The sequence below is a fragment of the Benincasa hispida genome, chromosome 1, assembly GCF_027475165.1.
Source record: "Benincasa hispida cultivar pf3 chromosome 1, pf3_genome.v1.1, whole genome shotgun sequence".
NCBI classification, from domain to species: Eukaryota; Viridiplantae; Streptophyta; class Magnoliopsida; order Cucurbitales; family Cucurbitaceae; genus Benincasa; species Benincasa hispida.
This window is the reverse complement of record NC_143478.1, coordinates 30,680,550-30,697,507: the sequence shown is the minus strand read 5'-3', so window position 1 is coordinate 30,697,507 and position 16,958 is coordinate 30,680,550. Positions and strand designations below refer to the sequence as shown.

General features: G+C 33.3%; 1 protein-coding gene and 1 pseudogene across 2 annotated transcripts; one reads left to right on the top strand and one right to left on the bottom strand.

Annotated features, from left to right (window-relative positions):
• Positions 1-2,990: 2,990 nt before the first annotated feature.
• Positions 2,991-9,060, top strand: LOC120080739 (putative transcriptional regulator SLK2; annotated as a pseudogene). The gene is made up of 10 exons (XR_016525344.1): positions 2,991-3,124; positions 3,733-4,926; positions 5,106-5,237; positions 5,593-5,641; positions 6,263-6,477; positions 6,563-6,631; positions 7,102-7,202; positions 7,681-7,774; positions 7,852-7,921; positions 8,003-9,060. The product of XR_016525344.1 is annotated as a putative transcriptional regulator SLK2 (transcript).
• A 2,434-nt stretch (positions 9,061-11,494) lies between these two features.
• On the bottom strand, positions 11,495-14,416 carry LOC120070351 (DNA-directed RNA polymerases II, IV and V subunit 6A-like). Its single transcript, XM_039022285.2, has 6 exons — positions 14,281-14,416; positions 12,845-12,878; positions 12,580-12,749; positions 12,444-12,495; positions 12,083-12,150; positions 11,495-11,796 (listed from the first exon to the last, which is right to left on the bottom strand). Exons 1-6 carry the CDS (start codon positions 14,313-14,315, stop codon positions 11,727-11,729), a joined length of 429 nt encoding a protein of 142 aa, XP_038878213.1. The 5' UTR covers positions 14,316-14,416; the 3' UTR covers positions 11,495-11,726.
• Between the last annotated feature and the right edge of the window lie 2,542 nt (positions 14,417-16,958).

The following is a 16,958-nucleotide window of genomic DNA, read 5'->3' as shown; positions in this document are numbered from 1 at the left end:
TTACGTTTTGCTTCTTTTTAGATCAAAATTTTAAATAAATGACCCGATTAACCCAAACCAATCCAACCCAAATATTTCATGGTTGGGTTGGGTTGGATTCATTTTTTAATAAGGGTTATTTGGGTTGAAAAATTTTACAACCCGAACAATTAGGTTGGGTCTAAAAAGTCTTTCAACCCAACCAAACCCAATCCATGAACACCCCTAAAAATTAATGAATGTGTCAACCTACATGTTATTTACCTGTACACGTAGATGATGTAAATTTCATTTTTGACTAAATATATGCATCAACCTGATTATATCTCAATTCAAAAGTCGAAACTTCGAACCTAATATCCAAGGAAAAGTGAAGGAAAAATGAAGTAGCCAAGAAACAAGACAGTGCCAACCCTGACACCAAAACTCGAGAGCTCCTTATATCAGGCAGTGTGCAGCACTGTGACACACAACTATGGTAACATAAAACGTTTGAGGATCTTCAGAAAGGCAGCCTTGTGGCATCAGTTTATTTTGGGAAAGAAATGCAATTTTTGGAAATACTTTTCTATAAATCTTAGGGTTTTCAGCTGCGAAATTCCAAAGTCCTAAAATGTGTTCATGCTGTAAAAGATAGTAGATAGTATGAGGGATTTATTTTGGAGGTTGTTTGAGTTCTCGAGGTGAAGATCAAGACATTCTTAGCGGATTCAAGAGACATGGAAGGCTTCGACAATAGTTCTTCTTCATTTCCTTTTATCTCTTTACTGTTTATGCTTGCAAATTTGTACGAGAATATGTATTTGAAAGCTATGAGTGGTTAAATTCTAATCTCTAATTTTAGGATGTTGGTGAATTTAATTATGAATTTAACTTGATTGTTTAGTATTTTCACGAATATTGTGGAAGGATACATTTTTTAATGTTAGCATGTTCATCTTCTTACTGATTGGCCATCATTGCATATTAGGTTAGAGATAAAATTGAGAGATTGTTTCTTTAACCCAAACTCTAATATTTAATTTTTATTTATTTATCATGAGAATAATTAAGTTAATAAAAAAAAGTTGATAATGACGTTGTTTATTGTCATGTTTTTTAATTGGTTTCAAGAAATTAATAATCACTTTAGTTACATGAGAAAGAATTGTTTTTAAGAGAAAATAATTTGGAAAATAGTTTTTAGACTTAAACATATTATTTACATGGGATTCCATGAAAATCTAAGCATTACTTAATGATGTAATTAATGAAATCAACACCCTAAAATACTTTTACTTCTTAAACTTTCATTTTTGTTTTCTAAATTTATTTTTACTTTTAGAAATGGAAATTATTTCAAATGGTAAAACTGTTAAAATTATTTACAAGATATAACAAAAATTTTAGAACTATCAATGATAGACGTTGATAGACATTGATAGACTTCTATTAATATCTATCAATGTCACTGATAGACACTGATAGAAGTCTATCAGTGTCTATCAACATCTATCATTTATAGTTCTGAAATTTTGCTATGTTTTGTAAATATTTTGGTTCATTTTTCTATATTTAAAAACAACATTTTCAGAAATTAAATCCATCAAATTCGGTTTCCAATCTTTTAGTTAAAATTGACACGATTCTAAAATAAATAAGCAAAACTGTGAATTTGATCCCTAAGGACTTGGTCTCTTATGCTGTTTGAACTTACTATAACTTGACCATGTGTACTTATGCGCATAGCATCATACATCATATATGTCATTTAGCTATATTCATAGATGATATAAATTTTATTTTTCGCTAAATTACAAAATGTATCTGTGAACTTTGTCCCTTATTTAAAGAAGACCTACTTTTTTTTTTTTTCTCAAAAGAAGCCGTGCTACCACTAACCTTTTATAAATATTTCAAAAATAGCTTTGGAATATAAATTTATAAGAATATTAAACTAAAATTGAGATCTAAAATAGTGAAGGTGTGATCTATAATATATAATTTATGGCCTTAAAATTGTCATATTGTCATTGTGTACTCATTTCGAGTTTCAATTTACATCTAAACATTTTAACTACTTTATATTTTTAATAGTAATTTTGAGACATTTATGAAAATTCAAAATTATAGTATAATCTTGGAAAAAAGAAAAGTATTTTTTGGGCTAAAATGTCATTTTGGTTTTCATACTTTAAAATTTGTTCAATTTTAGTCTCTATACTTTAGATTGTTTAATTTTAGTTCTCATCCTTTCAATAAAATTTTAAATGTGATCCCTCAAAATTAATTTTTACCGAAATTGATTAAATATTTTCATCCAACGTGAGTATACTTTTAAACTTTGTGGTAAAAATGCTATTAAATAACAAAAGAAATTTATAAATCAAGAATAAACTAGCATAGGGGATAAAATTGAACTAAAATTAATTAATTTTTAAATTATAGGGACTAGAATGATATTTTAATTTAATTTTTTCTTTTTCTAAGCAAATGACACAATTAGATGAGTATTTAATTGCAGGTCAACCTTTTCCAAAAAATCTAATTTGATTTACACCAAATTACACGTGTATTTGACGCTTAAGTCCCGACTCCCCATCCATTAGCAGTATCCACAAGCCTCTAAAATCTACGCTCACCTGGCTGTAGAATCATACTGCTGTCCAATAATGAGAGCCACGTAACATAATATAATGCAAAAGTACAATATGGCCCCTGCATTAATTTCTAAAAATTAAAAAACGTCCTCCCATCAATGTGGTGGCAAACGGGGGATGTTTTATATCGTTACGCTTTAATGCGCCTGATTATTTCCCTTCAAAAGAATAACGGTGACGAAAGATCTCTAACCCCCATGATAAGCATCCCCAAAACGAACCAATGAGAGATCGCCACGTGGTAACCGACTTCGTTTCATCACCGCGAGATCAGGCATCGTTTACGTTTCTCGATCACCACGACGACACGTGTTTCGAGATTGACCGGGAGTAGTCGGTGACAGATGACCGGTTTATCAATGCAGCCGGTCACTCCCTCACTCCAATTCCCGCTACCTACACACTAACACTACGTAACCCAAGTATACTTTGTATGAAATTTCAGGTTTCCAAATTAAGCAAGAAAAAAGGGGACTCTCTCTGGCTAAGCTCTTGAAGCTTTCGAGGTTTCGTTTAATTGCTTTCTCTTCATTGTGATAATTTTGTACAAGTTTTCTAGTTTAGTTTCTTCATTTAGTTCATTGGATACCATGCTTTGTTCTTTGAGATACTGTTAAAGCTCACTGTTTATTGTTTTGTTTTCAAATTTAAGCTCTTGATATCCATGTTCGCCTTGTGCTTAGGTGGGGAGTTTGATGCTTAGCAGATTATTTTACTGAGTTTGGTTCGTTTCATCATTTTCCCCTCTTTACTCTGGGTAGGGGAGGGAGGAGGATGTGTTTTAATGTTCGATTTGAGTTGCTTCCCGTTGCATCTCTGTTTTTAATTCTCAAACGATGATAATTTGGATGGATTTTCTTTGGTTAATTTTAGTGAATGATGGTTAGCCATATTGCGCTGAGTTTAATTTCAATCTTGGGTTTTCTGCCGGGTTTTTTCCCCCTTCTCATGGAGCTAATTTAGGGTTTTATCAGTCGGAAGGGAAATTAGGCTTTGTTAATTTCGAGTAACTTGTCAGGGTTTCATGAGAGATTGCTTTTCATCTCGTTGCAGTTCGATTTTGCTTCTCTCATTTTCGCTTTCTTCTGCTAACTCTTGTTTTTTTCCCTCCTAGGTCCTCGCCACTTACAGTTGGAACTCTGATAGCACTGCGCCTCAAGTAGTCTTACTAGAGCTTGAATTTATAGTACTGATTTTCCCCCGACTTCAAGGTTAAAAAAGGCTCAGATACTTTCTACTCAATCTTTCTTTCAATTGGAATCATTATATTCTCCATATGTTCTTTAAAGTTTGACATGTGGAATTTGTGAGAGTGGTTTTCTGGATTTCTTTCTCACGGGTATAGCTTTTGTTGGCTACCTAAATTCTAGCCAAGGGGTGGTCAATGGCATCTTCTCGTTTGACTGGAGGATTAGCTCAGTCTCCATCAAGTTCTGGGATTTTCTACCAAGGAGAAGGGCAGTCCCCAGCTATTGTTAATTCTCATTTGAGCCAATCATTTGCAAATTCATCGAATTCAATTCCAGGAACTGGATGTTCTGATTTTGGTCCAGTTTCAGGAGACATGAACAATGCGGTTTTAAATAGTGTGGCAAATTCAGGACCCAGTGTGGCTGCAAGTTCATTAGTTACAGATGCAAACTCTGCCCTTTCAGGGGGGCCACAGTTACAAAGGAGTGCAAGCATCAATACAGAGTCATACATGCGCTTGCCTGCATCGCCTATGTCATTCAATTCAAATAACATTAGTGTGTCAGGATCCTCAGTTATAGATGGATCCTGCGTTGTGCAGGAAAATTCTCAGCAGGACCAAAATATTCAACACGTGCAACAACAGATACAGCAAGGTGCTTCATATGCCACATCATTACCAATGTCACAAATAGGGCAAGGATCACTTCCGATGGGCCCTAAACATCAGGGATCTTTCATTCCAGATCCAAATAATTATTACCAGGTGCAGAAGAAACCACGACTGGATATAAAGCCTGAAGATGTGCTGCAACAGCAAGTTTTGCAGCAGCTATTTCAGAGACAGGATTTGATGCAGTCACAAAACCGTAACTCAGAGTTACAAGCTTTGTTTCAACAGCAAAGAATGCGGCAACAACAGCAGATTTTGCAGTCTCTACCTCAGTACAGGGCTCAGTTTCAGCAACAGCAGCAACAGATACAGTTGGGGCAGCAATTGAAACAACAGCAGGCAATGCAACCTGTATCAACCATGAAGCGGCCCCCATATGATGCTGGTGGTGTTTGTGCTCGCCGGCTGATGCAATATTTATATCATCAGCGGCAAAGACCGCCTGTGAGTTATCTTCTCTAATTCTATTTTTTATATCATTGAAAAGAAAAAAACTTATACATCTACATTATCTACTTCTTTCTGGCTCTCTTCCTTTTCTAATTACTGTATCTCTTCCTCCATTTTGAGGTTTTCTCTGATTTTTTTTTGGGCTTCTTTTTCCATTAATGACATTTTTATAGGAGAACAGTATAGCCTACTGGAGGAAGTTCGTAGCAGAGTATTACTCTCCTCGTGCAAAGAAAAGATGGTGCTTGTCACTGTATGAGAATGTTGGCCACCATGCTCTTGGTGTGTTTCCCCAGGCAGCTATGGTCAGTTCATATGCTCGTCATACTTTTTGCTAAATATTAACAGTTAGTCTTTTTGTGCTTTTAATTTATATTATACATTTGTAATTGCTAAATGTCAGGAAAAAATAGGATCGTCTATTCTTATGTAACATGGTTTTGGTACTTTTTCCACGCTCAACATTTAAAGAGTAAAGGATTTTTTTTGGAAACGATCTTGATTTAAGTCATGAACATCTATCGTTCTTCATTCTAGAAATCTAAATGTTTAGCTATTGCTGTCAGATTTATTAGTTTCAGTTGTCTGTACTGCCATTTTTATGTTATTGCTAACTTGTCCTTAAATTCATGCCTATTGCTTTCCATTTATGCATTTCAGGATGCGTGGCAGTGCGACATCTGTGGTTCCAAATCAGGAAGGGGATTTGGTAAGGATCAAGAAAGCAATCTTCTATTTTGATTTTAAAACAGTGGGATGTTGGAGATTTTGATACATAATACGCGCACACACACAGAGCAAGAAAAAACATGTTTGAATTTGCTTGTGATTAGCTTAATTACATCTCTCTCTGTGCATGCTCATTATGCTCATTAATGTATGTGATCTGTAGCTACTGCATCTATTGTCCATCCATCTAATTCTTCGACAACAAGTAGGCAGTATCTTATTGGGTTTGCAAGTTAAATATTTAGTTTCTCGAGAAAATATTTCTTCAGATCATCTGCCAGTGTTAGTTGAAATCATTTGGGTCTGCATTATCTTCCAAAACTTTATTCTTCTCATGTAAAAAACTCTCTTTTAGTTTAGTTGGTATTTCATTTTTCCTATCGTGGTGTCTGTGAACACCTCTATGATATTAGACTCTGACAAAAATAAATGTTGCATAAATTCCAATTACTGGTATTTTATGTACCATAGAACTTTTCTTTTAAGATCACATCACATGAATCACACTTTTTTATTTTTTTATTTTAATTTGAACATCTTGAATGCTGGTTTTAGCACTCTGGTATCTTGTCATATCTAATTTTTTGGAGTTGAATTGAAGAGGCTACGTTTGAAGTACTCCCAAGACTCAGCGAGATCAAATTTGGATGTGGAGTTATTGATGAACTTTTATTTCTGGACCTTCCTCAAGAAAGGAGATTTTCTTCTGGAATCATGATGTTAGAATATGGAAAAGCAATTCAAGAGAGTGTATATGAGCAACTTCGTGTTGTTCGTGAGGGTCAGCTTCGTGTCATATTCACTCAAGACTTGAAGGTTTATACAAATATTGCTAATCCAAATCAGCATTTTTAGCCAACTTATTTGTTACTAAGCCTAATGTAAATGTAATCCTCCTCAGATTTTGTGTTGGGAATTTTGTGCTCGACGTCATGAAGAACTTCTTCCACGGAGGTTGGTTGCACCTCAGGTATTGATGTTGAAACTTATCACACTTCCTCCTTGAGTAAAAGTATTATGGAGTCTTGCTATTTGTTTTTGCTAGCCATCAGCAATCTGTTTCATTTAAGCTTTTATCACACATAAAGCGTGCTCGGTTTGTGTCTGCATATCTTTTTTTATGTAACTAAAGCACATAGAAACATTGTTGAGAACTTGAGAAATCTCCTCAGTTTCCTTATTTTCAGACGTATTATCCTATCCTGCTCAATCCCATTTTCCTCAGTCCCATTTTATTACTCATATTGTCTTGTAAGTTGTAAATACTGTTTTTCTTTTTCTTTTTTAATTCTTAATTCTTACTTTAAACTTTTAGATTTCCTTTGTAATTTTTTTTTTGGAGATGGGAACTTGACCAAAGAACAAGTTCAGTTACATACTTTTAAGTCTTTCAGATAAGGAAGATACTTGTACTTCAATGAGGTTTTTTTTTTATTTCAGGTGAATCAGCTGTTACAGGTTGCCCAGAAATGCCAAAACACAATTGCTGAAAGTGGGCCTGATGGTGTTTCTCAGAAAGATTTGCAGACAAATAGCAATATGTGAGTTGTTTGAACAATAATACTGATGACAATAATATTTGTGACAGTGGTTAAGTGCTGCTTAGTTTAAAGCTTCTTTTCCATGAACTCAAAATGATGACCTTAAAAGTTCTGATGAGAGGCTCTGGATATTTTGAGATGGGTTCATGAATATTACGTAGGAGCTGAAAGTAAAACCTTCCTGAATGCATCAATTTCTGGCCAAGCTACTTTCTGTTGTACACTGAGGAGTGACGTCGGTTTATTTGCCCACATGGTTTTAGGTGCACAGGGTTCTGATTGCCCTTGCAACATATCTTCTGCTTATTTATATCTAACTTGTGGGGGATGATTGTACAATCTTTTGGCGATGTCCCTCTAGAAGCTAGGTTGCCCTTATTTGGAATAATTTTCGAACATTTATCAATTCATAGAGTTGCTGGGTTGGTTACCAACTCATTGTGCAGCTGGATGTTTACTAACACGGTTGAGTTCTAAGGGTACTGATGGCCGGTCGTCAGCTTGCTAAGAGTCTGGAGTTGCAGTTGCTGAATGACTTGGGCTTCTCTAAAAGATACGTGAGGTGTTTGCAGGTAACCATTACTGGGGGCTAACTTTCTTTATTTCACTCCCACAATATTAATTTGTTAAAATCTCTAAATATTATCAGATATCGGAGGTTGTCAACAGTATGAAAGATCTGATTGGTTTCTGCCGGGATCAAAAAGTTGGGCCTATTGGTAATGCATCTACATCGTTATCCTCTGCAACATAGAGATGATCGATTGTTAATTATATGTTCGGGCTTATTGTTTTTACAGAGGGCTTGAAGAATTATCCTAGACATGCCACTGCAGCCAAGCTTCAAATGCAAAAAATGCAGGAGATGGAACAGTTAGCGGGTATTCAAGGTCTTCCCACAAACCGCAACACAATTAATGAGCTGTTGACATTGCGTCCTGAACTTGATAACCATGGGATTAATAACCATCAGATGATTGGTCGTGGAGGTTTCAGTGGTTCAGCACAAGCTGCTTTAGCAATGACTTCATACCAGAATAACCTCATGAGATAGAACTCTATGAGTTCCAACACCAGCCCACATCAACAGGAGGTCTCGTCTTCTTTCAATAATTCCAATTATAATCCATCCCGTACACTCCAAGGGGCGCATGATGCCTGGATCCGTACAAAACTCTTCTGTTGGTGGCTTTTCAGGCGCCCAGCAACCCTTGCATAAGCAGTTGCAACAGCTGCAAAACATCATCCACCAAATGCTGGCTCCTTGGTCCAACAAAATCATCCTCAGATGTTTCAAGGTAGCCAGGCCCTACAACAACAGATGATCCAACTACTGCAGATGTCAAGTAACATTAAGAGTGGCGGGTTTGAGCAGGGAACCCGTTACCGGACCAAATGCAAATAGAAGTTTAGCTAGAGTATGGGATTCGTGGAAAACACCTCAGTTGCAGCTGTCTGGGAGCAATGTCCCTGGCCCGAGTAGGAACAATAGCTTTAAAGCTGCTTCAAATAGTGAGTCCTTTGCTAGCAGATTCAATCAAAAGGCGTCTGATTTGCCTCAAGATCTTCATCTGCCAGAGAGTCTGGTTATAGATGTATGCCAAGATTTCCCTGAAAAAGGGTTTATTAACAAATGAACTTGATGAGGATTTGGGTTATGTCTGGAAGGCTTGACTACATAATAGTTGGCTACACTGTCGGCTCCTTTGCCTGAATTGTGGTAGATAAAATGTGTATAGGATGATAAAGGTGTGTTTGGAATGCATTTTCAAGTGATTTTAGAAAAATTAGAGTGTTTGACACATTATTTTCAACAATTTTTGTCAAAAGTATTTAAATAAAAATGATTTTAGAAAAATAAGTATTCAAAAGTCAATCCAATTAGATCCTAAATCTTGGGTCTTTTTTGTTTTTCCTCTTTTCCCCCTTGCAATCTAGTTTTTTTGCCCATCATACGATTAAATCTTTGATTTGAATGCCTTGATGAGAAATGCTCCCTGATGTCGTTACTGTTGTGTTGGTCTGTTAAACTTCTCATTGATTTAGCACTTTCTTTGGGGTTTTTGTTTCATGGTCCCAAGTTTAATCGATCAACTTGGAAAGGATGGAAACTATTAGACTTATTTGATAATGTTTTTGTTTCTTATTTTCTGTTTTGAAGAACTAAAGGCGAAAATGTGTTCGATAATTATTTTCTGTTTTGAGAATTTGTTCGATAATTATTTGATTTAGACCTTCTTATTTGTTGATAACTTTTCTTATCTATTTTACTTCAGGTTTAAATATAATTTAGTTATATAATATTAAAAGTCATAATATGCTTCCAAGATACATTGAAAAAAAAAATTATCAAAAGCACCTTATCTAATACAAATCAGTTTTTGAAATAACAAGAACAATACAAATGAAAAAAACAATAAAATGAGTGGGCTTAGCTCAAGCTTGAACTCTGACCTTTTGATGTTTAGGGACAAGCATCGGTGGCCATTTGACAATAAACAGGTTCCAAATAGGAGAAGTATGAGTCTATTTGACGTCCTCGTTTTCTTTTTTTTTTAGAACATTTGATAACGTTTTTATTTTCTGTTTCTGTTTTTCATTTTTTTTAAAAACTGATTTGTTTGATAAATGTTTCCTCTTTTTGTTTCTAGAATTTGAGAAACATTTTTAAAAATGGGCTAAAAGTAGTTTCTCCTTCGTTTCTATTTTATACAATATGGTTTCTTTTATTTATTAAAACTCATCCTTGGCTTGTTGGTATTCAAGTATACTTAAACTACCATTTCACCTTTTGATTGTGTGTTCAAACTACCAAGTTGGCCACTTTTTTTTTTTCCCTTTTATATTTATTTCCATCTTTTATATTTTATTTATTTTATTTATTAATTTTTCCATTTACAAAAACTATTATCCTATATTTATATTTGATTTTAGTTTTGAATATTAAAATTTTTCAATATTTAGATTTATATATTGTTTTAATTTTCAATATGAATATTAATTTTTTATATTTCAGAGTTCAACTTCGAAGATGTGTAATTTTATTTTAATTTCGATATGTAATTTCTTTTTTATATTTCAACTTGAGTAATGATTTTTACAATATGTGTATTTATATATTATTTTAATTATAATATCTTTAGCATATTTAAAATCGAGTAGAATTTTACAATATATAAATTTTACCGACTAAGACATTCATTTAACTTTAATATTTTACAACCACGACATTTACATAATAATATAATTAAGTTGGATTTGACTCGACATCATTTAACACAAATAATTTAAGTTAGAGATAACAGTGCTGATTAAATTTGGTCAACATATGAAGGATATGATACAACTTTGTTATTATATTTAATTTTCATCGAGACTTACTTATATTAGATAACATAAACTTTTGATAATATCTTTTTCTGATGTTTAATGTATGACATTTCTTTTTTTTATATACATTATATTGGTATAAAAACTAAGAAACAAAAAATAGTTATTAAATAAATTGTTGTTTCTATTTCTTTTTTCAAGAAACAAGAAATATGAATAGTTATCAAATACATCTCTATTTTTTATCTTGAAAAAAAGGAAAAGGGGGAAAAAGATACAAGTAATAAAGAAACTGAAAACGAGAACGTTATCGAATAAGACAGACATTATTTCTCAATTTTTAACCACTCTTAAGATATATTTTTTAAAATCTAGAAACAAAAAACAGAAATAGTTATAAAATAAATCTGTTTATTGAAAAATCAGAAATGAGAATAAGAAAGAGAGATGTTTTGAAACGGGCCCTTACCAACCATTCGCTTAGCATCCACCTCGCTTAGCACTGTTATTTATTCTTATCTTAGTGTCACAAACTTGCAGCTTTCTGAAGAAATAAAATAAATAAATACAAATCGTGACAGAAATTTGATCTTGATCTCTCTTATACGGCTCATGATGTGAGTGGGGCAGCTATAAGGATTTGATTCTCGGTTCCTCTTAAGGTCCTCGTGTAATTGAAATCAATAAGACATTTTGAATAATTTAGGTTTAATAATGATTTTGTTTTTTATTTTTAATTTTTGAAAATCATGCTTATTTTCTAATAATTTCTTACACGTTAATATTCGATTTCTTAGTCAATTTCTAGGAAAAAAAAAAAACTTTTATTCAACTTACTTCCACACTCTTTGGAGCATTTTTTATACGACCCTTTCCTAGAGGTTTGCAATGGTGTAAATATGCAAGCTGGTGTTGAGCAAGAAAAGCAGTTCTTAAAGTGTGTGGAAGGGCGCAATTGAAGATTAATGAAAGTCAAGTTGATATGGCATTGGTTAATAATAGTTAAAATAATGATGGTCAATACAATAACAGAGGGTCCTTTCCAATATATTATAGAGAAGAGAGTATGCAACAAAACAATAGTAGTCATGTTTTCCTTTTCACAACTGCTGCATAAATGGGAACTAAGCCGCTAATCGCTATGCAGCTGAAACCCATTATCTCACATATGGTGACAACACCCACACGGATCAATCACGCACCGCCAACTTGCCTCTTCCAAGAGTCCTCCACAATCAGTTCATCAACGCCCCAGTCCTCATAACTGCAGAGAATTTCACTTATTTATTCCTATAGAGAACTATAAAGAATGTGCGATTGGGTTTGGTTATGGAAAAGTTCGAGATCCAAAACCTTAGACTAATTTTTTTTTTCCCCTTTTTTCTAAGACTAGTTCACTCAATACAGTTGATCTCTCTAACTTATACACACATTTACACGCACATAAAGAACCAAACCAACTGGCTCGCTTGTTTTCAGTTTTCTGCACACCCCTGCCAGCAGGCGAACCTGAATGTTAAAGATAAAGAATAAGATCTAAGAGGCCTAACCTTCCATCTGGCAGGTAGCGACGGATGGTGAATGGTATCTTCCGCTCACGAAGCTCCTTCATTGCAATCTAAACAGTACAGGATTAGACGACTGCCAGAGAACAATCATCATACAACTTGACAAGCTTTGACATTAGTTTCAATTATAGTCTATAGTTTGAAAGCCTTCAATTTAACCCCCCAACATCAAAGTTTGAGGGCATTTTCATATTATATAAATTTAACCCTTTTCTTTTGAGCATGCAAACTAACCATGGGATGCACATATGAGGCAACAGAAATACATCTAGCTGAATGCCGAAAGGCCCAAAACCAAAAGGGAGCTTTTCAATGATTTTAGCTTAATAATTAAATATCTAACCTCAAGTGGATCAGTCTCACCCTCCAACTCGACCATCACAGGAGCATTCATGCTGCCCAAGAGAAAAAAGAACCATCATACTATTTATCAACTTGATGCATGTAAAAATTTAGATCTGACAAATGTAAAAGGGAACCTGATTTGGAGGGCACGTGTGCCCAAAATCCTAGCACGTTCATACTTTGTCATAAATTTTGAGGTTTTACGCGCACGTTCAACGGGTTCTTCATCTTCCTTTTCCTCAGCTTCAGTAGGTTCACCAGGAACATCATCATTATTATTATCCAATTCTTCTTCGGCACCTTCCTGTACATGATTCTCAGTGTCACTATAATTAATCAACTTCAAAAAGAAAAGATAACTACTTTCTTTCAAATAGAATTGAACTAACTATTTCTTACCTCAATCTCGGGTTCTGGTGGCTCATCTTCATATCTGCAGCAAAAATCACTTGTTATTTATTAATATAGGAGCTGAAAAATATTTGTACCTCCCAGTATTCCTAAATGAAAATATAAAGGCCTTTCACAAAACAAGATCATACCAGCGTGGTCAAACTACAGCTAAGAATGCAATGCAAGTATATATACTTCAAATAGCAAACCATTTTGAGTAGACCCAAGAGTCGGACCTCAAGTCCTCATGCATAGATTTTTACAACTGTACTCCATTTATCTGCATTTGCATTCCTTGTGTATACTTTGAATAACTAACAAAACTTATTAGCCCAAATAAGGAAGAACGTGAAAATGTGATGCAAAACACTAAACATGATCTAAATTAACATATTTTTTTCCCTAAAAAAGTTTAAGCTGATACAGCAACTGATGAACTGACTGTATTCTAGAAGCAGTGGCTGAGTCCTCCATGCAATAAAAAAGGGGCATTATAACAGGGAATAAAGTGAATAAAAGCCTACTTTGAAGGACTGACAATACCCAGTAATTTGTGGATGTTGTTAATGAAGATCTAATGATACATATGCAGCAAGAGGCCTATCCTGATTAAATAAACTACTAACAGGAAAGCTTTAAGAACAATCCTTCCACCCACAATATTTAATTCTTAGACACAGTGATCCATTATAAAGATAAAGGTTATCAGAGATCCTTTTAACTAATGAAGAAAACATGTAATTCCCACTAATAAACAAAACCAACTTAACATAAAGTCGTCCAGTAAAATATAACGCTTGTGAACATAAGCAACCAGAAATAGGCTTAAGTTCGTAAACATATTTTCATATCCAGAGGCTAAGGATGTATGATCCGCAAGATTACAATGACGGGTGACAGTTACAAACTTAATATGGCATCCTGATTCTGAAGGTAATGAAAAGTTGAAATTTTGAATAAAAACATTTTTTCCAGCAGCCATGCTTTCGAGGCAGAAGAATTCAATAACTTATACCTAAAGAAAAACCCTAGTAGAAATGTCACAAGCAACTATCTAAGATTATCGCACACGCTTAAACCTTAAAAATTGGTATTGTGAGCTGTAAGGCGGCCAGAAACTCAAACACTTACCAAATTTTTGAAGTTTCTCGTCACACGCTTAAACTACAGAATCGCTCAAACAATCAAGTCCGATAGCATCTCCCTCCCAACCTAAGTGATATTTCATCATACCGAACTGTTTTCCATCACAAATTCGGTCCCAAATCCGTAATACTCCGAGATGAACTTGAAGGAGCGAACTTAGTTTCGAAATTAGGGTTTTCGTTTGACAAGTTATGTAAGAAACCAATTGAAACCAGAGGAACATAAAAAGATTGGATAAAAGCATATTGAAAATATATGTAAAGGGAGGGAGAGAGAGAGAGAGAGAGAGAGAGAACCCCATATCGAGGTCATTGTAATCTTCGTCCGCCATTGATGATCGATAGAAAAGCTACCGTCGCTTCTCCGGTTACTCCCTAAAACCCTCGGTTACCAAAATGTAACCGACAAACAAAGAGGTTTATTATTCATTTTAATTGTTTGTGAGCTTATTTTCTGTTTTATATCTCATTGTCATTTTCCTTCTATGTATTGTAGATCATTTCAATATTTGAACATGTTCGATCCTACTCGATCAGAACTCTCCAAACATCATAACTCTTCACATCTTATATCATCTAAAAAAAATCAATATTTATCTATCCTTCAAATTTCCAAATAGCTATGGATTAACTTTAATTAGGGATATACATAGATTGCATTGAGGAGATTTTTTAGACCAACCCGAAATTTGGTTGGTTGAGTTGGCTACCCAAATGACTCAAATAGAGTCTTCAACCCAACCCAGTCCAACCCTTAAAATTCGGATTGAGTTGGGTTGGGTTATCGAGTTATTTCTCTCTCTCTTTTTTTTTATTTATATTTTTTAGTAACTTAAAATACTTAAATTTGTGTACATCACTTATTAATAACTAAAACTTCATAAAATTCAAATGTTAAATATCAAAATCCAATATATCTATTACAAACTTCAAACAAACGTCATAAAAATATATGAGTTATAATATTTATAAATTATATATATGTGTGTGTGTATATATATATATTATATTATACATACATGATCATTTTTGAACACATTCTTCATCGGTCCAGTCTTACTAGTAGTTACGTTCTAACAAAAAGACTTGTATGGAGCAAAAATCCTAGGTTCACCAGCATTAAAAAAAAGGGCAAATTTTAGTGGACGATCAACGAGTTGCACACTAAACATAGCAATTATCTCAAATGATTAATTTCATTTTTATTTAACCTTATAGAATTACTCATTTTTTATTTAAACGAAAAAGACTGATTTGTCATTTCGTGGTCGATCATTGAACTCCACTGAATCAAGGCACTTTCTCGTTTTCCCTCGTGGATGACATAAGTCCTCTTGATAGTAGAAATTCAAGTTAGGTTGGGTCAACCTGAATTTTAAAAATTGTAACCTGAACCCAACCTAGCCCGAAAAAATCATAAAAAATTCAACCCAACACAATCTAAAATTAAAACTTATCCAACCCGACCTTTACAATTTAGGTTGGGCAGTTCGAGTTGTTCGAATTATTGGGTCATTTGAATATCCCTAACTTTAACCGATGATTGATGTTGATTACAAAATATGTTCTTCTTTTATTACTTTGAAAAAGGTAAACTGAAATTTTAATTTGAAAAATAAACTCTTATAATTAAAAGACTTGTTTTCAAATATAAGAAAATGAGTCAAGTTATTTACAAATATAGTAAATGTTATTGTCTATTAGGGATGATATTGGTTCGGTTTTCTTGGGTTTTAAGCTAATCTAAAAACCAAAACAAACCGATAGTTTAGCTAAAATAGGAATCGAACCAATATCCAATAAAGAGTAAAATCGTTGGTTCAATTTCTTCTTGGTTCAGTCATGTGTGGTTTGGTTCTCAATTTTTTTTTTTTTTTATAAAAAAAGTGATGCTTTTGTCCATTTTCCTATTTTTGGCCCAAAGTTACTACCTAGATATTCAAATTTTCCATAGCAATTATTCAAAGTTATCATATTACTCATATAGGTCTTGGCAAATCTCATATAATTGACAACAAATCATAATTCAACCATCTAAACGATTTGTTTGTCGTTTCCCCTCATACCTCTCTTGATATAATAGGTATGGAGATTTCATTTCAAATTTAAATTTATATATATCATTATGTTTGAATTCTTATCTTTTGTAATTATTTTTTTCTTTTTTGTGTGTGTGCACGCACGTGAACACGCGCTTATATTGTGTGTATGCGCGTGCACGTGTGTGCATGAAAATATGAGAAATTTTGAGTTTATATAGGTATGTTTATGTCTCTCGATTTGATTTAGTTTGGTTTTTGTTTGGATTTGTCAAACAAAAATCAAAATTGATAAAAAAAAATTCTTCATTTCTCCAACCAACCTATCCAATATTTTGTTAAAAATTTGAACCAATTCATTGGATCGGTTTGGTTTGATTTGACTTCTCGGTTTTTGGTTATTTACATCATCCTACTGTCTATTACTGATAGATAATGACATTTTGTTATATTTAAAAATATTTTCAACAATTTTACCATTTAAAATAATTATCTTAATTAAAATTGTTAGAATTTTTAATAGATATTATTTATCTCCAAAGCTGGGGTTTTTATTAGCAGTGTTATTTTAATGAAAATATAGTTGTTTTGAAATATATTATTCAAATATTGTAGTGATTCAGTGAAGAGATCCATCTTTTTAAGTATTCTCATCTTCCAAGAGATGAGGATGGTTAAATTTATTAAATAAAAAAAATTACACATTTATCGTCTCTCAGATGATGAACGCAAAAATAATAATTAGTTTATAGTTTCATTTTAATGAAATTTAAATTTACTTAAATATTAATTACGGTTAAATTACACGTTTAGTCTTTAGACATTTTAGATCAATCCCTTTTCTTTATTCCCTTTTTTATTATTATTTTGTTTCTTTATTTGTTATTTGTTCGTCTTTTTTGTTTTTATTATACTATTTGTCTTTTTTCAAATATC